The sequence below is a fragment of the Trachemys scripta genome, chromosome 1, assembly GCF_013100865.1.
Source record: "Trachemys scripta elegans isolate TJP31775 chromosome 1, CAS_Tse_1.0, whole genome shotgun sequence".
NCBI lineage: Eukaryota > Metazoa > Chordata > Testudines > Emydidae > Trachemys > Trachemys scripta.
The window spans coordinates 319,228,051-319,255,262 of NC_048298.1; the positions used below are offsets into that span (position 1 = coordinate 319,228,051).

The 27,212-nt window shown below is 42.7% G+C and overlaps 1 protein-coding gene across 2 annotated transcripts; it reads left to right on the forward strand.

The window, feature by feature from the left end:
* The first annotated feature begins 531 nt into the window (after positions 1 to 531).
* On the forward strand, positions 532 to 27,212 carry LOC117871213 (transmembrane 4 L6 family member 1-like). 2 transcript variants are annotated; one of them, XM_034758948.1, is made up of 6 exons: positions 532 to 778; positions 15,427 to 15,611; positions 19,252 to 19,317; positions 23,867 to 24,012; positions 24,852 to 25,038; positions 25,744 to 27,212. In XM_034758948.1, exons 2-6 carry the CDS (start codon positions 15,441 to 15,443, stop codon positions 25,762 to 25,764), a joined length of 591 nt encoding a protein of 196 aa, XP_034614839.1. In that variant the 5' UTR covers positions 532 to 778; positions 15,427 to 15,440; the 3' UTR covers positions 25,765 to 27,212. The 2 variants fall into 2 exon arrangements, with proteins under 2 accessions (XP_034614839.1, XP_034614840.1); XM_034758949.1 differs by lacking the exon at positions 532 to 778 and adding an exon at positions 8,365 to 8,522.

Consider the following 27,212-nt stretch of genomic DNA (forward strand, 5'->3'; position numbering starts at 1 on the left):
TGTTTGTGATGATGCCAACACTAGAACAAATTCTGCTTTCAGTAATACTAGTGTCAACCTGGAGTAATCCTTCTGACTTCACTCCAGATTTATACCGATATAAATGACAGCAGAATTTGGTTGTTTAAATATAATGTAAACAACTAAGAGGACCTGTTGTAGTTAGTACACCATCTCTACATTAATAATAGAACAGAGCTATTAAAGGAGTAAGTGGACAATCAAATATACCCTGCAAGACAGAATGATGGCATAATTTGGTTCCAAATCACATATTATACTATACAAGGTAATATTACAGCTGGTATTCTGATTCTTAATATGGTGTAGATATATATATTTGTATATGTTTACATTTCCTTTCTCATTACTTGTGCCACTGAGCATAACTGGGAAATTAATAAAGAGTTTATGGTAAAAAAAATACAGCACTGATGTACAGTTGATCAATATAACCGGGGACATTGATCAGTGGAACAGAGCAATGCTTTCATTGCCTTAAAAATCAATACTGGGGGGTGACAAACAGACACACACAATATATGTACTTAGTTTGGTTACCGGCCACTCCACAGACAAAGTTCAGGGTTTTTTCTAAATAGTTTAAAGCAAATTCTTGGTTTGTTTAGGGCAAATTAATCACTCCAGAAAGTTTGAAGGAAGTCAGCCAAAGACTAACACAGACAGACTTTTGGTTTGGCGATTGGAAGCATAAACAGCCATCCTGCTGTCTTTGAACCATCCTATGCTACGTTTTTGTTTTGACCAGCACAGGAAGGTAAGTTGATCTATCTCGGTTTAATGGGGCAGATCCTCAATTGATGTAATTAGAGTTCTGGAGCTAGTTTTCTAGGAGCTGTGACAATTTACACCAGCAAAGGATCTGCCCCCATGTATTTAACAGCCTTTCCCTTTGAGCACAAAGGGTATGGAAGAGGAACAACAATAAAACAGAGGTTCTATATTCAAACTGAACCTTTTATTTGCTTTTAAGAAGCCTTCAAGGGAATGTGTTGCTTATTGCTCTTCATTTGGTAGTGAAGAAAAGAGGGAAATAATCAGTATTTATAGAACTGTTTGGGTTTTTTTGGAACGTCGCCATTTTGATTCTGTATTATGTCCAAACTAATTGGCAAAGTACCATTTCTTAAGGCAAATGTTAAAAAGGCAATTTCATGTGTCACAATCTAGCTTGGGATTTTTACAATGCTGTTTTTCTTTCGTGTTTCTATTGAATACTCTACATATTATTAACTAACCTTCTGAAAAAATAAAGATCGCTACCTTCAGACCCAGACTGTGAGCTGGATTCAGTCACTCTGACTCACGCAGAGCAATGCTTTCTGTAGTACCATCAATGGGATTACAGACCCAAAGAGATCCATTTTAGAAATGAGAAATGCACTCCTATCGGCTCCTCATTTTACATTGCAATAAAACCTGACTAATTCTCACTTCACTAATCCTCAAAACCTCATTGTCTTCACCAAAGAACTAGCCTTCTCTACTGCCCTCTCAGCAAAGATCGATAGTAGGTGCTGTAATAGTCTCACATGCCTGAGATTTCATTACTTACACAATGCACTCCTGCATATTTCCTGTTATAGTATGCTATTTATCAGAAATAAATAAATCTAAAGAACAAAGACATTTTTGATGCATTAAGCCAGACTTTTATTTGGTTGCTTCTTGCTTTCACAATAGATCTCCCAGTTACTAGTGAAAATGAGTGAGGTGCTATTGTTTACTTTATCATTGGAAAATATGCATTGCATTGCATTAGCACACGTATATTTGCTCTGTGCTTTTTATGACTTATGTTCTTTCTTTCTTCCCTTTCTTTGGTCTTTGAGCACTTCTGTTCTAGACATCCAAGGTGAAAATCTGGCCCTACTGACGTCAATGGGAGTTTTACCATTGATTTAAGTGGGGTAATGATTTCACCCTCCCATTTTTTGAGCCAGTTTTGTCACTTGCAGACCATATGCAACAGCACATTATTTCTGTTATCTCAGGTAAAAAGTTTCTTGCACATTGAACACCAGATCCACAGCTGGCTGTAAGTTGGCGTCGCTTCATTAAAATCAATGATGAGTATTATAGATAATAGCAGCATAGGAGACTGTCATTTTAGCAGTGTAGTGGGAGGGTAGGTACAGGCAGTCAGGATTGTAGGAGGCTAATCCTGTGCTGGACAGGAGGGCTGCTGATGGGTCTAGCCAACACATGACATCACTACCCTATACTAGACCAGGGATAGCTAGAATTAAGAAACTGAGGTTGCTGTGCAAGAGAGAGAAAGAAGAGACCTATAGGTAAAAAAAGGGTAGGGAATGGCAACTATCTAGAAAATAATCTGTACTGGTCTGAACACAAGATCCTCTTTAAGAAGCTTACACCTGGACTGAGTTAGTCATGAATCTGGTTGCTGTTTCGAATCTTTATGCAACAAGCACAGGTGACGTGGGCCATGAAAAATGCATGAATGGATGGATGGATGGATACCATAGAATCGTAGGACTGGAAAGGACCTCGAGAGGCATCTAGTCCACTCCCCTGCACTTATAGCAGGACTAAGTATTATCTAGACCATTCCCGACAGGTATTTGTCTAACATGCTCTTAAAAATCTCCAACGATGGAGATTCCACAACCTCCCTAGGCAATTTATTTCAGTGCTTAACCACCCTAACAGGAAGTTTTTCCTAATGTCCAACCTAAACCACCCTTGCTGAAATTTAAGCCCATTGCTTCTTGGCCTTCAGAGGTTAAGGAGAATAATTTTTCTCCCTCCTTCTTGTAACAACCTTTTAGGTACTTGAAAACTATTATGTCCCCTCTCAGTCTTCTCTTCTTCAAACTAAACAAACCCAATTTTTTCAATCTTCCTTCAGAGGTCATGTTTTCTAGATGCTTAATCATTTTTGTTGCTCTTCTCTGGACTTTCTCCAATTTTTTCACATCTTTCCTGAAATGTGGCACCAGAAGTGAACACAATACTCCAGTTGAGGCCTAATCAGTGAAGAGTAGAGTGGAAGAATTACATCTCGTGGTTTGCTTACAACACTTCTGCTAATACATCCAAAAATTATGTTTGGTTATTTTGCAACGGTGTTACATTGTTGACTCATGTTTAGTTTGTGATCCACTATGAGCCCCAGAATCCTTTCTGCAGTACTCCTTCCTAAGCAATCATTTCCCATTTTGTATGTGTGCAACTGATTGTTCCTTCCTAAGTGGAGTACTTTGTATTTGTTCTTATTGAATTTCATCCTATTTTCTTGTTTCCGGACCATTTATTCAGTTTGTCCAGATCATTTTGAATTTTATCCTCCAAAGCACTTGCAACCCCTCCCAGCTTGGTATTGTCTGCAAACTTTATAAGTGTACTCTCTATACCATTATCTAAATCATTGATGAAGACATTGAGCAGAACTGGACCCAAAACTGATCCCTGTGGGACCCCACTTGATATGCCCTTCCAGCTTGACTGTGAACCACTGGTAACTAGTCTCTAGCAATGGCTTTCTACTTTATAATTACTCCATCTAGGTTACATTTCCTTAGTTTGTTTATGAGACGGTCATGCAACACAGTATCAAAATCCTTGCTAAAGTCAAGATATACCACATCTACCGCTTCCCCCTTCTCCACAAGGCTTGTCACCCTCTTGTCTGTGTTAAACATTTTTAACATGACATTGGAAATGACACAACTGCCATTTGTAAGGACAAATCTTGGCCCTGTGGTGTGCTTCACTGAAGGAAGCAGTAGCTCCTGACCTTCCTATCTTGGATGCACACTGACCTGACCGATCCTGAGTATGAGACCCAACACACAGTGGGGCACTCACTCCAACACTGGTAAACTGTCACGGTTCACAAGGGCCAGGAACCCCCCTAACAGTCCTTTGTGGATCCTGACCTGCTCTTCTACCCGATCCTCACTGAGACCACATAGGTTATTAATTAAAGCTGTAGGATGCCATCACCTTTTACAGGTCTTGCCTAACACTTACTGTGTTATGTGGGGTTTGGGGTGTAGCAGGAAGGCTAAGTCCCCCTCCCTTCATGACTGGGTTTGGAGGAGTAGTTTTACCACAGTGGAGCCCATCCTCTCCCTGAGTGAGATCATTTTATGGGCCATGCACTCTGTTCAGTTCTCCCTGGCTGTCAGTCAACCATGGGGAGGACTGTCCTTCCCCTACCCCGAGTCATGGATATTGGGGAACTCATATACGGCAGTTTGAAGCCAGAGTCACAGACTCTGCCTGTGTGGAGTGAGGGGGCTTTGCACTCAGAGGGGGGCTCCTAAACCCTTAGAAATCACAGATGTGACTGTGGAGCAGGCTTAGGCAGCTAGTAAAAATATTGTTTGAGCTGGGGATGGGCTGCAGAACACTAAAAGCCACCAGAGTACAGACTGGAAAGGTTTCATATCGCTGGCATTTCCCATTACAATATTCCAGTTAAAAATAACCTAGCTCTCGTATAGATCTCAAGGCACTTCACACAGGAGGTGAGTATCATTATCCCCATTTTACAGATGGTGAAACTCAGGCAAAGGGAGGTAAAATGGCTTGCCCAAGACCACCCTGCTGTCCAATGACAGAGCTAAGAATAAAAGTCAGGTCTCTTGAGTCCTTGGTGGTGCGCTATACATTAGGCCACGGTGCCTCCCACTATGTATACCTATTTTATTATTTCAGTGATTTGTGCTGTGTGACAAATAACAAATCAAACACACTTGCTAATGCAGGTGTGAAGCAGCAGCACCACTACCACAACGCTGTCAGAGTGCTATCGCCCAGGCAGAAGGAAGCAGAAGATATAAGATGGTCAGTCAAGTGCCACCTCTCAGCACTACAGTTGCTCTAGGGGCAGGGATTATCAGAGAGCAGGGAGCTCTCAGATATTTGGTGGTTGTTAGTGGGCTGGGCTGGTGCAAGTCCAACCATGGCCTGTTACTTACAGTGTTTTATGTGTATATTTTACCAATAATTTGATATCACATTTTCTATCAAATCAAGTACCTGGCCATGCTCCCCTTCCCTCAGTGTGTCTCTTCTCTCAGTCTAATTTGTCTGTGTTTAACATTTATTTTAAAATTTCATGGCATTATTTTTCTCTGAGCCCATCTCTTGTGTTCCTTCAAGGCCTTTCTTTGCCCTCTGTGCCCCCACTTTCTCCTGCCAACCCCTGTGTAGAATTTCCCTTCAATATTCTCACTCTCTCCTACTTGGGACTGTGCTCTTGCTTCCCTCCCACACCCTGCACACACACACACACACACACACACTCTCAAAACTCTACCTCTTTTATATCCCTCCACTCCCTCTTTCTTTCCCTGTCTTCACTCACACTTTCTCCCTCTTCACCTCTACGGCATAGGCACTGTCTTTCCCGCTTTCCCCTGTGTGCTCGACCCCATCTCTGCCCCCGGCCCTGCCCCCACTCCACCCCTTCCATGAGGCCCCACCCGGGCCCTGCCTGTTCCCACCCCTGCCCTGAGGTAGGCAGAGGAGCGGGGATGCAGGACGCTGGGTGGGGGGGAGAAGGAGGTGGGGCGGGGGGTGAAGGGAGTTTGGCTGCCAGTGGGTGCAGAGCACCCACTAATTTTTCCCTGTGGGTACTCCAGTCGTGGAGCACCCATGGACCCGGCACCTATGCTCTACAGCTCACCTCGTCCCACCCCACAGAACTGCATGCCTTCACCACGCACCTTTGTGCCCGCCTCACAAACACTTGCACACAAATGCTTCTGTTGCATTCAGACCAGTGAGGGGTTATGTCACTGCCTGCCCCTTAACTCTGAGTGCCTCAAACGCCCTGCTGCTGCAGCTCACAACTTGGACACCAGCAGACCAGTATGCAGGTCACACCCTGGGTATCTGTATGTGGTACATCCCTGGATCAGCATGACAGCCACACCCTGGCTTTCACCAGCTGTGGTTACTACCTGCAGGGTGACCCCAACACACACCCTGTCCTGAATTTTCCCAAAACCATCTGCCCTGAAGTGTCCGGCCCTCTCCTGGGCCACGCAGAGAATTAATACATCTTGTTTGCTCCTTTAAAGAGACAAAAGCACATCACAGTTTATTAACTTAACTGAGGTAAATCCACCCTCCCTGCAAACATAGCACTGAGTTGGTTTATAGTAAAAATAAAACCATTTTATTAGCAATACGACATAGGTTAAGTGATGCCTAGTGACTAAAACTTAACCTAGCAAGGTACAGGCTTTGTTCAAGATGTTTTTTTCTTACCAGTGTTCCTTTTGTCCCAGTCATGGCTGAATTTCTCACAGTCAGGACCTTCCACAGAAGGACAAGGTGCTGGCTTCCCATGGTTTCCTAAGTAAAAGATCTTTGCCTAAGCTGACGAAGTGGGTATTCACCCACAAAAGCTTATGCTCCAATACATCTGTTAGTCTTAAAGGTGCCACAGGACTCTGTTGCTTTTTACAGATCCAGACTAACATGGCTACCCCTCTGATACTTGCCTAAGCTGGTTTCTCATCTATATTCAGTAGAAACTTCACCCCTCCTTGGTTGAAGGACCCATCTGTCTCAGCTTGCAAGAGCGCTGTTCCCTTGTGTCTGTCTAGCGATGGATGCCAAAGATGGCTTCTGTCCTTGCTTATATCTTCCAAAGTTCAATGATTTTGTTTCAAGAGGCAGGATGACCTCATGCTGTTCTTCCCTTCCTGTGGACTTCCCATCCCCCTGCTGATTTCTATATAAATGGGGCTTCTGTTGTTTTTGGTCAGACCTTATTTAATTTCATGTGGGACAGGTAGATAGCTGCCTTCCCTCCTCTCTGAGTAAAACCTGTTTTTCCCTTTGTTTGGTCACAGACTGTAACGCATCATATCAATGAGTATCCACAATTCCTTAGGTAGTGTTAATACATACAATTCACAATTACGTATATTAATCACCTGTGTGTCATAGGCTTTCATAAAACACCTCACTAGGTATACTTTTCTAATACAGTAATATTGTATACAAGCAGCTGATTCAGTTGCTTGCCACTTGAGGTTCAGACCCCCTGTCTTTATAGACCAGATAAAATTTCTCTTCCTCCCCTGCTTGTTAGATTTGTTTACCTAATATGTAAATGGACCTTCATTGTCTCTGCCTAATGACTGGGCTGGTCAGAGGAGCACACACATTCCTTTGTCTAGGGCAATCTATTTACCAACTCCCCCTGACATGCTCGGTTTAAACATTAGTCATGATCCCAGCATATATCCATGACTCTTAATACCCACCAACTACATACAACATACAAGAATATTAACAATCGGTTAATTATTAGTTTTCCAATGACACATTACATGACACCTTTTAGATACAGATTATAATCATAGTGAGTTGGGGTACACTGACTTGGTCAGGCCATCTGAAACTCATTACCTGATACCAGCAAGCCCCTGGCCCTCTGGCCATGGGATGCTGTTAGGGTCACACCCTTCCGTCACACAAATGAACCACCCTACGCTCATCTTATACACTGCCAACATATGCACACAACCTAACTATCAACCCTCTGCAGTATCTGCCTGCTTTCCCCAAGCTGCAGTTCCCCACCTCCGCCATCCTACAAACCCCTATTCTCTCACCTGGCCCAGTGCTCCAACCGCCTCACCCACATCTGAGCTCCTATCTGCTGTTTCTCCTCCTTCTCTTCCCCCCTCCTTGGCTGGTCTTTGACCAATTGGAAGAGTCACAGTTCTGGGGAGAGGCTGGGAGCCAATGGTACTCCTGACCACTCGGCAGTGAGAAGCAGAATTTCTTCCAGTCCCTGCTCAGCAATGGGCCTTGCAGAAGAAGTGGAGGAAGAAGCTGCTGCCTCTTGTGTTTTCCTTCCTAATAGCTATAGAAGATATTGCAGGGAGCAATAGCAGTTTATTGGACCCAAAGGGGATCAAACTTCTTGGGGGCCTAAGCCCCCACGTATCAGCTGACTATGGAACCAGCTCTACACGACAGGCAAAGACTGGGTCAGAATTTGACCTATTGCAAAACTGCTCTGTGAAAAAGACTTTCCTCTAAGAGCGTCTCACTGTATTTTGTCATCATCTCGTACGTTCTCTTGGTTTAATACATTCATATTTATTTTGTGCATTGCATTTGTTTCTTTTCTTGGCCTTCCAAATTTGTGACATCACGCACAATTTAAAAGGTTGTGGCAGGAAAAAGGACTGCACCGACCTACAGCAAATCAATGAGACCTAGGGGGGGGCATTGACCAGTGGAACAGTGCCTTAAAAAAATCAATACTGCAGGGTGACATGCAGCCTGTGTACTGGCCAACCAGGGATAGTTTTGGGTATTTCCTCATTCTTTGGGGAGAAACTTCTGTTTGTTTAATGGAATCTATCACTCAAGAACATTTCTGTACCTCTCTGAGGCTGGTACAGGGAGAGGGGAAATATAAAACTTGAAGCCAGCTGAAAAATCACTTTGCTGTTCGGCGCGCTGAAGCATTGGTAGCTATTTTAATCCTGTATAGCCAGGTAAGCCGAGATATTTTCTTACTTTCTTCAGCTTTACATAGGTTAACGTATTGAGAGCTCTAATTAAAAAGCAGAAGGCCACTGCAGACACAGTCTTGTTCATTGAAGTTGAAGGGAGCGGGTTTGATTCTTCTTTGTAAGGTTGGCAAGATGTTCAAGCCTCTCTGATATGTCTTCTCTTCTGTAACTTGATCAGATTCAGCCCTGATGTGAGCAGGTGCAAGCTGCACTGACTTCAGTGGGAGAAGCAGTCGCTGAACTTGTCGATGCTTAGGTTGATTCTCCTTGCAGTCTGAAGGGATAGTCAGACATTGCAAAGATAATGCACTGGAGCCTCATCTGGTGTAAGTCATTTTAGCTCCACTGAAGTTGATTGAGCTATGTTGATTTACATCAGCCAATGATCTGACTCTATGGGTATATCCAAAAGCTGCACAAGGGGAATATGAAACTTCCCTCCATGATCTGACTTTTACAGAAATGTAGTTAAGATGTATGTGCTTATTTTGAGAAAATGGTAGTGCAAACAGACAAGGGTTGGCATGCACAGGAAGAGAGCAAGGGTTAAAATGCAAAGTAAGTGCAGATGGGCAAAAGTTAATTTAAAAAAAAAAGGCAAATACACAAGGCTGACAAAGGAAAAATATCTACATCCATTTCCCCTCCCTCTTCGTCCTTCCTTTGTATGTTGTCTATCTATTTAGACTTTTTTTTCTCTTTGAGCCAGGAGCTGTCTTCATAAATTATTGTAAAATGCTCTGTCCAATTTTGGGCACTGTCTGAATAGTAAGTAATCATAGTGAGAGGCAAGAATTACCTTTCTTAAAGATATCTCTCTAAAAGCGTTTAATTACAGATAACTTGTTTTAAAACTGAATTACTCTATGTAATGCTTGTAAAATGCTCAGAAGGTACGGTACGTAAATGCTAAGTTTTGTTGTTAAATTTGTAGCAGTGGCGAACAATGCACATTACACTCTGTAGAAACACAGACTGACAATCTCTACTATGTGATAGCAACATCCTGCATTTCTTGGAATCCCTTCACTGTATCCCTCAGTTCCACTGTCCCAAGTTCAAACTTCATGTCATACACAACTCACTGGTCCTTTCTTCTCTCTTAATTCATTGCCCTGATGTCCCTTCTCTGCCAGTAATGCCAGCTTCCACCATCAGCTTGTCTGCTTCTCCCTCAAATATTTTTCTGCTTTCTTCCACACTGCCCCTTATGCTTGGGACACCCTCCATGAACTGATCTCTAAAGCTATACGCATTCCTCCTTCACATCCCTTCTCAAGACCCACTTCTGCCACAATACCAATGAAAAATCAGCCAATGTATAATGGCTAAACTGAGGAGCATTCCAGGCACGCAATTGTGGGAGCAAATGGGTAATTCTGATATTGACTTTTTTTGTTATTCCAAAAATATTTGCATCGTATATATAAAAATGTATGTCTGTGTATAAAAATTGCATATAGTTTGATCATTTCCCCTTCCCCTACACTTTATAAATCGCTCCTCTTTTTAGATTATAAACTTCTTGAAGGCAGAGATCTACCTGCCTGTATCTACTTCTATTTTATACAGTGTTTGGCACAATGGGTCCTTGATCCTTTTAGTCACTAAGGCAATATGAATATTTATTTATAATAGCAGTTATAATAATAATTGTGGGTTTCTACTAGATGTTAACAGCAGAATGCAAAAAATAAAAAAAAACAAAAACCCAATCCTAATAATCTCAAGCTTCTCATGGAGAACTATTTGTGGATCAGATTCCAGTATCAATCAGACCTCCCTCCTTTGGGAATTGGTGATATCTGTGAGTTTAGTATTAAACCTCTAATCTGTCTCTGTTCTTTATTTAATATTTTAGCAACAGCCTCTGAAAACTGTGGATTGTGTATTTAGTGCACTAACCCAGATAGGGACATGTTATCCAAAGATTTCATTCTGATTGAACCAGCTGATGAAGAAGCACACCATACTGAAATGCAATCAATCTATCTTCTGTACACGGGGCCGGCTCCAGGGTTTTGGCCGCCCCAAGCAGCGCCCCTCCCCCCCAAAAAAGCCACGATTGCAATCTGCGGCGGCAATTCGGCGGAAGGTCCTTCGCTCCGAGCGGGAGCGAGGGACCGTCCGCCGAATTGCCGCCAAATAGCTGGACCTGCCACCCCTCTCCGGAGTGGCCGCCCCAAGCACCTGCTTGCCAGGCTGGTGTCCGGAGCCGGCCCTGTCTGTACAGTACTAAAGTGGGTCATATAGCAGTCCTCTCACATCAGAGGCATTAGGATAAAGAAATTTCTGAGGTGGGAACATCATGGAGTTTCCCTTTCCCTTTGTCCCTTTCCATGGGTTTCATCTTGAGAGGATGCTGTCTGGCCTGGGATATGGAGCCTTTCTTTTCTAGATCAATGGTGTGAATCCAACCCAAATCCACAGTGACTGAAAGTTACCTTTCAGTATCCTATGTGAGAAGGACTGGAACTATGAGTTCACTTCTTAGTGGATATATTTCCATGCCGTAACCCCCTCAATCACCATTGGTATTATCTTGTAGTGTTGTTATAGCTGTGTTGTTCCCAGGATATTAGAGAGACAAGTCAGGTTAATATTTAAAAATAAAAAAAATCAAATGAAGATTTGTTGTATTGCTAAAACAAGGTGAGTGAGGTAATATCACTCCACACCACACCACTGAGCTAACTTCTGTTGGAGAAAGAGACAAGCTTTTGAGCTTACAGAGAGCTCTTCTTCAGGTATGGGAAAGGTACTCCGGTAAATACAAGCTGGAACAGATTGTTTAGCAAAAGTAGTTAACACATATTCTAAGAGACCATTCAAGGTGGAGTGGCCTGTTAACACCTGACCATGACTCATGACCATGACTCATCTTTTGAAGGCTTCCTTTAGAGGACTGAGAGGTCAGATACAGAGTGATAATTTTGTGAAAAGTGTTCACCCATGGGTGATATGGGCTTTTTCTCTTTTATCGTTGTTCTGTGTGAGTTTCTTTGAGAGCATAGTAATCAGGTTTCATCCATATAGTTGTTATTGGGGCATTTAGTGCATTGGATAAGGTATGCCACATGTTGGGATAAGCATGCGTAGGACCAATGGATCTTGAAAGATGTGTTGTGGGGGAGTGTTGATCATCATAGCAGTAGAAATGTGTCTGCAGGTTTTGCATCTGCAAGATCTGGTGCTGCTTTGAATTGGTGGGTTTGATCTGTGGGGAGCTTGCTTCTGATGATCAGCTTGGCAAGGTTGGGGGCAGAAGTTGGTCCAGAAAAAGATATTACCTCACCCATCTTGTCTCTGTCTTTTTTTTTTTTTTTTTTTGTAGCCTGAGTAGAGAAGCAAAGAAATGAATGGGCATGAAGTCTAAATCATGCTCTACCTCTGAGATCTTGTCTTCCTTGGAAACTTTCCCCAATTCCAGCAGTTCATAGCCATCTGCCAAGGTAGCTGCACTGGTGCAGTGCTCAAGGGTAGACAAGGAAAGCAGTGATTTGCATGGTGGACTTACCCAAGTTTCAAGCAAGTATAAGCGGTGCTGGTGCAAACTGAGGCTTTCTTTGTCTGTACTTTGGGATTAGACCACTGCAATTACATCAGTGGCTGTCCCTTGGTTGCTGGCATCAGGGGAAATTCTCAATGTAAACAAGGCCTTAGAGAGAATCCTTCCCGGATTAGCAGTGTGGGGAAGCTTTACCGTTGTTGTTGATGCCAAATGTGTGCTGTGGAAAAATAGTGACCTCCAATAGCTTAACTATGGATTAAAGATTCACTGTTGAGTATGAGATACCAGGCATATTTTTAATATAGAATGGGATATCTTAGCAGAAAAACCTGACAGCCAGAAAATATAGGGCTGCTGCTTTTCACAATACAATGGTCTTTGCACTTTCCTGAAGATGAGATGACCTGGCACTATTAGCTAATGGGTGTCTCAGGCAAATATCTGCTCTCCACAAATACCCACAGAACTAAATGTACCTTTGCACTGGTTTTCTTTTAAATACGTTTAGCGCTCATACAGGGACCAGTCGGACAGTCCTATAATACTTAGTCCTGCCTTGAGTGCAGGGGACTGGACTAGATGACCTCTCGAGGTCCCTTCCAGTTCTATGATTCTATGAAACTGAAGTCCTCTTCCCGAACAAGCATACCCACAGGCAACAGCGATGTAACCTGCTCCAAACCGTGCTATCTATGTACCTCACACTTAGCCTGAAGATCTAACCAATTGAAAGTGAGGGAAATCCCTGCAAGCTGCATGGACACTTTTCAAAGACACCATAATAGAGGCCCAACTTAAATGTATACCCCAAATTAAAAAACACAGTAAAAAAAACTAAAAAAGAGCCACCGTGGCTTAACAACCATGTAAAAGAATCAGTAAGAGATAAAAAGGCATCTTTTAAAAAGTGGAAGTCAAATCCTAGTGAGGTAAATAGAAAGGAGCATAAACACTGCCAAATTAAGTGTAAAAATGTAATAAGAAAAGCCAAAAAGGCGTTTGAAGAACAGCTAGCCAAAAACTCAAAAGGTAATAACAAAATGTTTTTTAAGTACATCCGAAGTAGGAAGCCTGGGGCCTCTGGACGATCGAGATACAAAAGGAGCACTTAAAGACAATAAAATCATTGTGGAGAAACTAAATGAATTCTTTGCTTCAGTCTTCATGACTGAGGATGTTAGGGAGATTCCCAAACCTGAGCCGTCCTTTGTCTGTGACAAATCTGAGGAATTGTCACAGATTGAAGTGTCATTAGAGGAGGTTTTGGAATTAATTGATAAACTTAATAGTAACAAGTCACCAGGACCAGATGGCATTCACCCAAGAGTTCTGAAAGAACTCAAATGTGAAATTGTGGAACTATTAATATGGTTTGTAACCTGTCCTTTAAATCAGCTTCTGTACCCATTGACTGGAAGATAGCTAATGTGATGCCAATATTTAAAAAGGGCTCTAGAGGTGATCCCGGCAATTACAGACCAGTAAGTTGAACGTCAGTACCGGGCAAATTAGTTGAAACAATAGTAAAGAATAAAATTGTCAGACACATAGAAGAACATAAATTGTAGGGCAAAAGTCAACATGGTTTCTGTAAAGGGAAATCATGTCTTACTAATCTATTACAGTTCTTTGAAGGGGTCAACAAACATGTGGAAAAGAGGGATCCAGTGGACATAGTGTACTTAGATTTCCAGAAAGCCTTTGACAAGGTCCCTCACCAAAGGCTCTTACGTAAATTAAGTTGTCATGGGATAAGAGGGAAGATCCTTTCATGGATTGAGAACTGGTTAAAAAATAGGGAACAAAAAGTAGGAATAAATGGTAAATTTTCAGAGTGGAGAGGGGTAACTAGTGGTATTCTCCCAGGGTCAGTCCTAGGACCAATCCTATTCAACTTATTCATAAATGATCTGGAGATAGGGCTAAACAGTGAGGTGGCAAAGTTGCAGATGATGCTAAACTGCTCAAGATAGTTAAGACCAAAGCAGACTGTGAAGAACTTCAAAAAGATCTCACAAAACTAAGTGATTGGGCAACAAAATGGCAAATGAAATTTAATGTGGATAAATGTAAAGTAATGCACATTGGAAAAAATAACCCTAACTATACATACAATATGATGGGGGCTAATTTAGCTACAACTAATCAGGAAAGAGATCTTGGAGACATCGTGGATAGTTCTCTGAAGACGTCCACACAGTGTGCTGCAGCAGTCAAAAAAGCAAACAGGATGTTCGGAATCATTAAAAAAGGTATCGAGAATAAGACGGACAATATCTTATTTCCCTTATATAAATCCACGGTATGCCCACATCTTGAATACTGCGTACAGATGTGGTCTCCTCATCTCAAAAAAGATATACTGGCATTAGAAAAGGTTCAGAGAAGGGCAACTAAAATGATTAGGGGTTTGGAACGGGTCCTATATTAGGAGAGATTAAAGATGCTAGGACTTTTCAGTTGGGAAAAGAGGAGACTAAGGGGGGATATGATAGAGGTATATAAAATCATGAGTGGTGTGGAGAAAGTGAATAAGGATAAGTTATTTACTTGTTCCCATAATATAAGAACTAGGGGGCATCAAATGAAATGAATGGGCAGCAGGTTTAAAACAAATAAAAGGAAGTTCTTCTTCACACAGCACACAGTCAACCTGTGGAACTCCTTGCCTGAGGAGGTTGTGAAGACTAGGACTATAACAAGGTTTAAAAGAGAACTGGATAAATTCATGGAGGTTAAGTCCATTAATGGCTATTAGCCAGGATGGGTAAGGAATGGTGTCCCTACCCTATGTTTGTCAGAGGCTGGAGATGGATGGCAGGAGAGAGATCACTTGATCATTACCTGTTAGGTTCACTCCCTCTAGGGCACCTGGCATTGGCCACAGTTGGTAGACAGGATACTGGGCTGGATGGACCTTTGGTCTGACCCAAAGGTCTGGCCATTCTTATGTCCTTATGTTATGTTCTAAAGAGGATGCCTCAGTCTCCATGCCTATTCAGTCCTTGACCCCACTCCTGAGACTGTTAGCAAGGGTGCTAGTCACAGTGGTGATCTTAATGATCTGAACAGCTGTTCTGTAGGAACTAGAATGAAATCACCAATTCATTTCACATAGGACACAGCCATTTCACACAGGACAATGAGCAACCAGTATTTGTTTACTACTAACCTGCGCCAGTTTCGAACTGGAGGTGAAAAGCTCTACATAGTAGCGACTTTCTTAAATAAATGGTTAATTGAAAATATTTTGCTTCATAATGAGTGTCACATACTTTAAAGTTCTCTCCAACAAAGAAAATTATTGCCTTGTAAAGTTTCACTGTTTTTTAAACTGTGCCATAACCCATACTTTCCTCTCTCATTTCTTTCCAGAGGGGTGAGCTACAATGTGCACTGGAAAGTGTTCAAAGTGCATTGGGGTCGTGTTGTTCCCATTAGCTGTATGTGCCATAATCTCCAATCTTCTCCTGTATTTCCCCAATGGAACTATTATAAAGCCCGACCAGATAACTGATTTGGTTTGGTTTTTCCATGGCATTCTTGGAGCTGGGATACTGGTAAGAGAGAAGTTTTGTTATTGTTGTTGTTGTTTTAATTATTTCAGCTTTTTAAAGCTTATCAATGCCTCTGTCAATTCCAAATAACAATCCATGGGAGCTGTCTTTACATTTGTAGATGACACAACTTATCTGTGGGGAAAAGTCTAAAACTATCTGGGGTCTAAAACTGAAAAGGCAGATTTCCGGAGGACTAAGGGGAAATCACCTATATACAAAAATATAACTTCTTTATGAAAATCCTGGCGTACAAAGAAATGCAAAATTCCAATTATTAGAGGAAACAAAAACGTTGGCTTTTCATTATTTATGTAGTAAACACACACACACAAGTTTCTTTGCTGTTCACATTGAGGCTCAATGTGTAAATTCAGCTTCGGGTTGTAAGTTCTCACATGTATTGAGTTGTGTTGCCTTGTTGCTCCTTTCATTGATTTTATTCTCACCTTTCATGAGGCACTGAAGCTTATTTGAGCTTGCCCTTATTGGAGCTGTTGTCAAAATCAAGTAGTGCTGAACTGCGCCTCTATTTTGTGAGCACTGTTTGAATTCCAAATAGCTGTTATGAAAATGGTTGAACCTATTTTTCTTTTGGTCATTTTTCTGTGAACATGTGTGTGACCAGGTATTTGTCCACATGTTTGGGGAATGCCTGTTCTTTGTGTGAATTCCCACAGTTGTATATGCATTGTTTTCAAAGAGATCATATGAAGTGCTTGTCCTTGTCTATACATTTTCAGTCATGCAATCAAGGAGCAGGAAAAAAAGCCATGCAACCGAGGTGACCAATCATATACCACAAATAATGAATAGTAAAGAGTCTAAGTGAATAGACCACAGACATTAAATAGGCTGTCATCTCCTCACATAAAGGAGGAGATGAAATGTACTCCTCACTGAATATTTATGAACAATAAATCCATAAAAATCAAAGTCTGTTCTCAGTAAGGCCCTGATCCAAAAGCCACTGAAGTCAATGGAAAAACTCCTATTAAGTATAATGGGCTTGGATCAGGCCCATATTTCACAAACAGAAAAATGAGTAAATTCTCTGCTATGAATAGCTTGCCTGGCTCTTCTTGTATACCATCCACCTACTCGATAGGCCTATCCCTCATGCTGAGCCTGGATGTATGAACAGGGAGTCTGAACAAAGCTGAAAATTGTACCACAGGTCCTTTTGGAAAATTCAGACCATTCCAAGCCCAGGGGCCACTGGCTTTCAATGAAAGAAAAGACTAATGTTCAGCATGAGAGCCCTGTGTCATGTTCAGAACATGACTTCTCTTAAGGGGTCTAATAAGGCTAGGCTGTGGCCAGGATGGTGCGCATCAAAAATGGACACTGCGAGGGGAAGAGGAATTTGCACTGATCTCCAAAACACTGACAACAGCACTATGAGTAGTTTTTGATCAGCAAAATAGTGCTGTTAAGTGTATGAGTTTTCCATGAAATTATGTGATAGACTGAGAAAGAGATGTGAATAGACAAAGTGTGGGAGAAGGGGGGTATTATCCCCACATGTCAGCAAGGGATCTGAAACATGAAGAAATTAAACAACTTGTTCAAGGTCACACAGAAAGTCAGTCTCACACTGGGAACTGAATCTAGGTTCCTGTGTACCACGCCAGTGCCTGAACCACAAGAACAATCTTCCCATTTAGTAGCCAGCTTTGGCTCATTTCAACTTTGCTCTCTCCTTGTCTCCCATGGCTGCTTTTTAAAAGACATGCCCTTATAAAAACAGAACAGAGAACTTTATTTTGCTTAAAACTGTCAATTTCCTTATTTTGCAAATCCAGACATTTAAAGAAAGGAAGAATGACTCATTTGTTATGAGTACTCGACGCTGCAAACTCATCATGAGTCAATCTGCGCGTAGAATGGCACCATTGTGAAGTGACTGAGCCCCATCTAACACATAGACCCCACCTCACTGACACCAGCGTACTGGCAAATTTTCTAACCCCAAAAGGCAGGAATTACAGATGCTCAAAAAAACGAGACGCAACAAACAAGCCCTGCACTCCAAACAAATGAACTTGCTCCAAGCAGAGACAAAATAGCCCACTCACAGACTGGCTAGGAGGCCTTCAAGGAAAACAAAGGTAGTGAGGGAAGCAGGGCTGCTGATTCAGTAGATGGCACTCTTGACTCTCAGTCAATACTCTAAAATGGCTGAGCAGGGTACTAGAGGACACTATGTTGCTGGGGTTGCACTGTTGACTACCTCATTGCACTTTTCGCAACAGGAGGATTTTTTAATCCCAATGTCCTAGCCAAATTCCAACAGAAGTATTTTCATTCTGTTCACATATATTCCCCACTGAGGTTCAGTTACAATGGACATTATATTTTCGCTTTCTGCCCATAGCACTTGTGGAAGTGTTGCTATGAGCTGTTAAAGGGGCACTGTCAGGCTGAAATCTAGTCAGTTAAAAAAAAAAGAGTTAATAGTAGTTTCAAGTACTCCACCTGCCCCTGAGTCCGTCTTTCTTTCCATTCCCTGGTTTGACAGCCACAGTTAAATGCTTTTCTCTCCCATGTTGCTGCATGAAAGAGTTACACAAAAACAACAGTGGACTCAGCTGTTTTATGAACATAAAGGGCGATTCTTTATGCTGGTTACTGGACACAGACAGACCGTGTAGTTCTACAACCAGTGTTGTCTAGGGCAGCGTTTCTCAAACTGAGGGTCCATGAGGGTATTCTAGGGGGTCCGTGGGCCCCGCTGATCAACTCTTCCCCCTTCCTCCCTCAAATCCTCCCCGTCCCTCCCAGCACCTCTTGCACACCAGAGAACAGCTCTCCCCCCTCACCCTGGCATGCAGGAGGCGCTGGGAGGGAGGGGAAGGAGGGAGGATGGGGGCGCTTGGGGGAGGGGGTGGAAAGAAGCAGGAAAGAGGAGGGGCCCGGGTGGAGCAGGGGCGGGAAAAGGTGAGGCGGGGGTAGGGCCTTGGGGGAAGCGGTGGACTGGAGGCGGGGCCTGGGGCTGAGCGGGGGGATTGGGGGTCCCCAGCAAAATTTTAAAATCAAAAAGGGGTCCTTGGGTTACTAAAGTTTGAGAACTGTTTGTCTAGGGAGACTCTATGTGGCATGATAGGACATCCTGCCACGGCACAGTCATGGACGGGACTGCTGGCTACACCCTATCAACTTGACTCCAGCTAATAATTACCAAGGATCAAACTGAGCTGAGCTCAGAGAGGGTTGACTGAATTGTGTCGTTTGCACCTTCCTGTGGTCTAATACAAAAGGTCAAATTCAGGGATGATGAATAAGATGGCGCAATTTAAATTCCCTCACTCTAATTTAGGACCAGATTCTCAACTGGTGTAAACTGGTGTAGTTCCACTGAAGTCAATGGAGCTACATTGGTTTACACTAGCGGTGAATCTATCGTTTAGTCCTCTTAATACTGTACTGAACTTCCTTCGAGTCAGTTGGAATACCATAGAGCTACCTAAAGTCACTCTTCCAATGCGCAAGAGAGTCTCAGTTCGTGTAACATACAGTGAAGAGCCAGAAGAAGCTAAAGTAGCTTAATCCTATGACCCCCCTTAATTCACACATTGTTGTCCAACTAAAGCTGGGTACGCGGAGACCTCACACGTTCATTCAATATGTTCTTAACTTACAGGTTATTTTGCCAGCGTTTATGATGCTGGGCGCAGGTGGAGCTGGATGTTGCGCTAACAGATGTGGGGTAAGCAACAATTTACATGCTGAAAAGGGCAATCACTGTGATCCGTGAACAACAGCCCTTAAGTGGGAGCAGATGGAAAGGCACAAAGCACACAACCACTGACAGTCCAATCCCGCCAATAAGGCTTGACTTGCAGAATCCCTGTGCTTGGCCTATGATTGATTGACCCCATCACAGGAGCAGCCTCATCTAGCAAGCAAGAATGTTAATATATTGGAGCTGTTTATATAAACTACACCTCTACCTCGATATAAAGCTGTCCTCGGGAGCCAAAAAATCGTACCGCGTTATAGGTGAAACCGCATTATATTGAACTTGCTTTGATCTGCCAGAGTGCGCACACCCCCCCCCCAAGCACTGCTTTACCGCGTTATATCCAAATTCGTGTTATATCGGGTCGCGTTATATCGGGGTAGAGGTGTAATACCTATCCCCAGGACAGATTTGGGGCATTTAGCCACAATAATAAGTAGAGTGGAGTGGGACAAAGCAGCACTACCCCACTCCATGTGGAACAAATCACTGCTCCAGTTTGCTGGTGAACAGGGGTAGTTGGCAAACTATACCATCCTCTAGGGTGGCACAGCCTAGTCCCTTTCCTGTGGCTGCTCATGTGAGGACGGTGCCAGGGTCTCATGCCTCATGATGCAGAAGTAACATACCATAAAACTTCTTTGCTATACATCATAATGCACAAGGATTGCAACCTTTAAGAATTGCAACCTCAATTCTGGCATTTCCTAATTTCTGAGTGCTTCACATTTCAATCTTGAATGTAAATTTTTTGTAGCTTCCTACGTTTTTAAAAAAGCAAGCTGGAAAAAAAAAACCAGAAATTTCATCATGTGGAACCATAATAACCTCCACATGTTTCACCAATAGATTTGGAACCTTTAGATCTACAACACAAAGCTCTGCCATTTGACCTAAGGCAGTAGTAGGTTGACATCCTCTATGTAGATCAGCCACTCAAGGAAAATAAGACACATTTTACCAGTGGGTTTTACAGATATTTGCTGACAGCAGAGAACATTGAAACTCAGGAATCCCAGGTTTGATTCCATGTTCTGGACTGGAGAGTTCTCTAGTGGCTAAAGACCCTTCCCCTTCTGCCCCTTCCTGTCTTAGTCTTCATCTCCCGCCCCAGCTTTTGTAAGTCTCCACCACAAAGTTACTTTCTTCTCCTCCACCACCAATGCAACTGGAGCATTAAGATCACTGGACAGACAATCTTCCTGGTGGCACCACAGCAGCCCCCAGTAGCTCAGAGGGGCAGCTGCAGGGAAATTCCTGCTCAGCCCTTCAGCCCCAGCATGGAGCATGCTCAGTCATGATGGAAAAACAATGTATTTTTCCTAATGTTATTCCTGGAATTGGCTGAACCATTTTATCCAAAGCTTTCTAATAAATAAATCCAGGCTGAGCCAGACACCCAACAAGAAAATTTTTATCCTAAATGGTTAAAGTTTGGCAAAGTTATAAGCAACCAAAACTGCATCTTATAGCAGGAAGTATTAGGCAACCCTAATTAAAGGCACCACGGGTAGCACCACTTATAAAAGTTTTCCACATACAAACAGCAACCAGATACTTTTAGATTATTAAAAGTGGCTGGCTGAGGGAACCCAGGAGATGCAGTGAATTAGTCTTATGGGCTGCCACCACTAGCGGATCTGCTATGGAACCCCAGACAATTAAAGCCATCAAGGAGTAAACACCAGGAAAGGAGAAGAACTACTTGAGCTAAAGGACAGTGCTAATGTAATGCCGGTCATTGGTGGGCGGGATCGAACCTGGGGCCTCTAGGAGTTTAAAGCATGAGCCTCTACCGCATGAGCTAAAAGCAACTGGCTCTTAGCTAAGGCTGAGAGCAGACTCATTAATTGCTCTGTAAGTGGTCTTGGTGGCACTAGATGGGACAGAACACCACACCCAGAAGGGGTGTGGGTTACACTAGCACTAGAACAAATGGATATAAACTTACCATGAATAAATTTAGGCTAGAAATTAGAAATAGGTTTCTAACCATCAGAGGAGGGAGGTTCTGGAACAGCCCCCCCCAATAGGAATAGTGGGGTAAACAATGTAATTAGTTCTAAAATAGAGCTTGATAAATTTATGATTGGGATTATCTGATGGGGTTGCCTGAAAAAGCAGGAGACTGGACTCGATGACCAAGGAGGTCCCTTCAGGTATGAATCCATAAATTTGGGGGTCATACTCTATGACTGGTGAATTGCTAATATAGTACCTATTTTTAAGGAAGGGAAAAAAGTGATTTTGGAAATTACAGGCCCATTAGTTTGACATTACAGCCTACAGTGGGTCATACTGAAAGGTGAACTGTCAGGCTGGAGGGAAGTTACTAGTGAAGTTCCTCAGGGATTGGTTTGGGGACCAATCATTTAACATTTTTATTCATGACCGTGGCACAAAAAGTGGGAGTGTGCTAATAAAATGTGCAGATGACAGAAAGTTGGGAGATATAGCCAATACGAAGGAGAACCAGAATATCATACCAGAAGATTTGGAGGACCTTGAAATTGAATAGTGCAAAGTACTAGGTCATGCACTTAAAGACTAACAGTGAATATTTCTGCTATAAGCTGGCCTCATATCAGTTGGATGCAACAGAAGAGAGGAAAGACCTGGGTGTATTGGTTGATCCCAGGACAACTATGAGCCGCCAATGTGATGCAGCCATGAAAAAGGCTAATGCAATCCTAGGGTGCATCAGGTGAAGTATTTCCAGTAGAGATAGGGAAGTGTTATTGCCATTAAAAAAAGTCACTGGTGAGACCTCATCTGGAATGCTGTGTGCAGTTCTGATATGCCATGTTTAAGAAAGATGAATTCAAACTGGAACAGGCACAGAGAAGGGCTACTAGGATGATCAGAGGAATGGAAAACCTACCTTATGAGAAGAGCTTGGCTTGTTTAGCCTAATAAAATGAAGGCTGAGTAGAGATATGATTGCTCTCGAAATACATCAGAGGGATAAATACCTGGGAGGGAGAGGAATTATTTAAGTGCTAATGTTGATGTAACCCATGCCTGTTGGGTATGGTGCTCTCTCCCCCTCTAGTGGCACCTAGATCACCTAGAGATTAATGAGTCTGCTACAGCCTTGGCTAGGAGATCCAGCCTGCAGGCGTAGGTTCCCTATCCCTGTTTCAGAGGTCCCAGGTTGGATCCCACCCGCCAATGACCGGGGTCTATCAGAGTTACATCGACACAAGAACAAATGGATATAAACTGGCCATCAACAAGTTTAGGCTTGAAATTAGACAAAGATTTTTAACTAGCAGAGGAGTGAAATTTTCAGAAGCTGGGAATGGGTGATAGGGCGATGGATCACTTGATGATTACCTGTTCCCTCTGGGGCACTCGGCATTGGCCACTGTCCGCAGACAGGATACTGGGCTAGATGGACCTTTGGTCTGACCCAGTATAGCTGTTCTTATGTTCTTATGTTCTGAAATAGCCTTCCAAGGGGAGCAGTGGGGGCAAAAAAACTAACTGGCTTCAAGATTGAGCTGGATAAATTTATGGAGGGGATGGTATGATTGCCTGCAATGGCATGTCGTCAATCTGCGACTGCTAGCAGCAAATATCTCCAACGGCCGATGATGGGACACTAGATGGGGAGGTTTCTGAGTTACTACAGAGAATTCTTGCCCAGGGTCTGGCTGGGGGGTTTTGTCGACATGCTCAGGATCTAACTGATCACCATATCTGGGGTGAGGATGGACTTTTCCCTCAGGTCAGATTAGGAAAGAACCCAGGAAGGTTTTGCCTTCCTCTGCAGCCTGGGGCATGGGTCACTTGTTGGTTTAAATGAGTGTAAATGGTGGGTTCTCTGTAACTTGAAGTCTTTAAATCATGATTCGAGGACTTCAGTAACTCAGCCAGAGGTTCTGGGTCTATTACAGGAGGGGCTGGGTGAGGTTCGGTGGCCTGTGATGTGCAGGAGGTCAGACTAGATGATCAAGATGGACTCTTCTCGCTTTACAGTCGGGGAGCGAGCCTCCCACCCCAGGTAGACAGACTCGCACTAGCTCCGCTCGAGCTAGCACGCTGAAAATAGTAGCATGGGTGGCAGCTCCGGCCAGCCACCCGAGTCCAAGGCCACCTGGCCCCCTGGTCTGAGCGTGGGTTCTAGCCTGAGCCGTTGCCTATGCCACAACATCCACACTGCTATTCGAGCTAGTGCAAGTCTATCTACTTGGGCTGGAAGCACGCTCCCAGCTGCAGGGTAGACATACCCATCCAGTCCTATGTTCCTAAATCTGGGCCTCATCCATCTCTGCAGGCAAGTGGGATGCAATTTGCACTTTTCTTCAGCCCAGGGGGTAGCTGCACCAGAGTTGGAAAGATTCAACAACTTCAAATTCCTGCCGCAGTGAAGCAAGCCCCAAATTACGGTTGTTATTATTTATTGCCTAAAGTGCAAAACAGATAAAGAGGGATTCCCTTTCCATTCACAGTCTGAGGTGTCCATAATACTCTGTATCCACAGAGATGATGTTCAGGGTCTTCTCCCTTTCAGATGCTGCTCTCTGTGCTGCTGGCTGCGCTGGGAGCTGCAGGAGGGGTATATTGTGTGGTCATCTCATCCTTGGGATTAATTAGTGGGCCTCTTTGTGACACTGGTGATGGACTCTACATCTACCCTTTCCGGAATGACACGTTGACGTAAGTATGACGTACTGACTCTTTCAAATTGCAAGGGCCAATTTTTGCACTCTTCTAACAGGAAATCTAGGTTTTTCTTAAACGAATTGATGTTCTGCGCTATCAAATCCTGAATCTGTATTATTCTGAGCGAGCAGGCCCCAGCCGTCCTTCACTTGGTCCAAGTTCTCTGGCTCATTCTCTGGGAAGCTGCCTGCTTTAGTTTTGGAGGACATGGGTGCTTTGTTTCTGTTGCGCTATTGACCAGACTTGTGTGATGGCTGTGCAATACTTTCACGGGACTGTATGAGATTTGAGCCTTGACTCCTATTAAAGTCAAAGGGAGTCACATGGCTAAAACATCACACAGTTCGATGGGAATCTGCCAAATTGAGCTCTCTCCCACATCCCTCTGAAAAGCAATGCAAAAATCTCTCCATTAGCTTTTTGCAAGTGAACCCTGACAACATCTTGCAAAGTAGACTGGAGAATTCTGATGAAACTGGGTGAGATATTGCAACAGATTATGGGCACATTTTTGATATTCTGTGGACTTCTGTATTTTGCCATTAAAATTGTCCTGAAACAAAACACAGGATCTTATGCAAGCAGCCATGTAATGCAAGCCTAATGCTCCATGGCCCTGCACCTTAAGTTGTCAATTACACCTTTCCAAAGTGGGTACAATATGCTACCAGACCACTATGTTAGAGTTTAACATTCACTTTACGCTTTGAAAATGACTTCTAAAGATACCAAGGAGAGAATCAGGCCCAATCTTTGAGGTACAGCTCTTAACAGATTAAGTCTTTTTGAATCACTCTTCATAATAAGTTGTCAATTATTTTTTCTACTTACAGAGACAATTATTTGTTTAATCAGACAACATGGAGCATTTGCAAAGAACCTGAAAACGTTATTATGTGGAATATTGTCTTGTTCTCTCTTCTCTTGGGGATTGGTACAATTGAAGCTGTTCTTTGCTTTATTCAAGTCATCAATGGACTTATTGGATTCATATGCGGCACATGCATGAGGAAAAGAAAGGTGAGTATCTGATGTAAGATATCACAAAGTAAATATTATTTTACTAGTTTTTCAGACTGTATAATTTTAGCCCCACTTTTGACAGAACCATAGTAAATTGTCCTGATAGTGTATAATATCAGATATGTAAACAAATGATGCAAATCTCAAGGACTTTTTAAATAGTTGGACAAATAATGAAAAGTAATGCCCCATTTAAAAAACATAACACTATTTATTCCCACATGGAGAGGGGACAAAGGGTCTGATGCTGTGGTTATTTAGGACTACCTTTTCAAAAGCGACTAGTGATTTGGGGAATCTCAATTTGCAGGTACTGAATTTGAGCTACATAAAAATATCTGATTTTCAGATAATACTTAGCACCCACCCTCTTAAAAGCAAGTGTCTGAGGGTGGGCACTCAATAACTGAGGCACCCAAAGTCATAAGTCACTTTTCAAAATGTAGGGATTAAAGCCCATCTATGGACATACAGGTTTCAGGGTCATGTTATCTGTGGGTTGTAATGAGGCAGAAAGCTTTTCTTGTCTTGCAAGTCTCTTCTTTTGCAAGAAAAACACCTTTAAATTTTGATTTCTCTCCACAAGGAGGTTGTGGGGTTTTTTTTTGCCATTTATTTTAACTTACTAAGATTCCTGTAGCAAGCCTGATATCCATCTGGAACTTTAATTAACTTGACATTCTTTCCTTCCTTGCCTTTCAGACACATATTGCTGGAATGTAAATCACCTACAAAGAATGCTAGTGACAAGCATAGACCTGCGAGGATTCACGTATAATCATAATGTGTTGTGCTGTATTTGTGGGGAGAGAGGGACCCCAAGATGTTCAGGAGTTTCAGAACAACTCCAGAATATTTTATAAAGATATCTGGATGGGGGGTGGATTATCTAGAACTTTTGAGGTCAAAGATTCTTTTTTGTCTCCTCTAAGTACCCAGACTAAATCTCTGGTATTGGCAACATGATGCTGTCTTTTCAAGAGTGCCTGGCATATATAAACATTCAATCACAAACATTCTCCAATTAAAATTCACTGCTTACCCCGCAAGTGCTGCCCTATGTAGTAAGCATGTCACTTTGAAGTGCTGACTGTTGCATATGGGAATCTGGACTGAATGTAATCATTGCCAATATAAAGATTTATCAGCTTTACTGAACTCATCCACGCTGGTTGGATGTCTAAAGTTGCTTATTAATACTCCCCAAACCCTGTCCTGGCCCTCTGTAAAACTGGAATGGACTGTCTGGCAGTGCTCTATGTTTGCAGTGTCGTTGTAACCGTGTTGGTCCCAGTATATTAGAGAGACAAGGTGAGTGAGGTAATACCTTTTATTGGACCAACTTCCGTTGGTGAAAGACACAAGCTTTCGAGCTTACACAGAGCTCATCTTCAGGTCATGCTCTGTCTGTTTCTATCACTTTGGTACATAAGCACTGGTCTTCAGTCATTTAAAGGTCTGGCTCAGAAAGGGTATTTTCAGGACCTAGCAGTAGCAATGTTGCTTAAATAGTTCCAATATTTGTAGCACATGGAGGCCCTGTGTAGCAGGCAGTTGGTCAGTATCTAACCTGCTTTAACCTCTGTGGAGCCAGCCTCCACTCACACTTCTGTGTGTGCTGTAGGAGGCTGTGGTGGTCTATAAAGTGCCAATGCTCCACTGAAAATCAACACTTCAAAGGCATGTTATATAGCAACCAACTAGTCAATAACTAGCCTCCTAAAAATGTCAGACTCACTTCCAGGGGAGTCTGATATGAACATCCTAGTGTAGAGCATTTTCATACTCAGTATTTAATTTTTTTAAATTGCATTTCTGATCATTCTTGTGCACGCTTTTCTGAGAAGCTAGCCCCGAAAGGCACCAAATGGCATCATTCTCAGTACTACAGCAAGCATTGAACCCACAAAGTGCTGCGTGTGAGATCAAGCCCTAAATGCTAAATCCGTGTGATTGCTAAAATCTGTGATTTCAGGAGTGAATTCTTTGTCATTTTATTGGCCACTTCAAAGGTTAATTCCTACAGTTGCCACTGATTCTTCTGCTTAAGACAAAAAGTAGTAAGATATTTTACATATATATCAGAAGCTCTTCAAAACTGCATAACTGTAAAGTTAGGTTACTTTGGATCTGTTTTGCGAAAGGAGGAACCTTTGTTTCCTCTTTCAAAA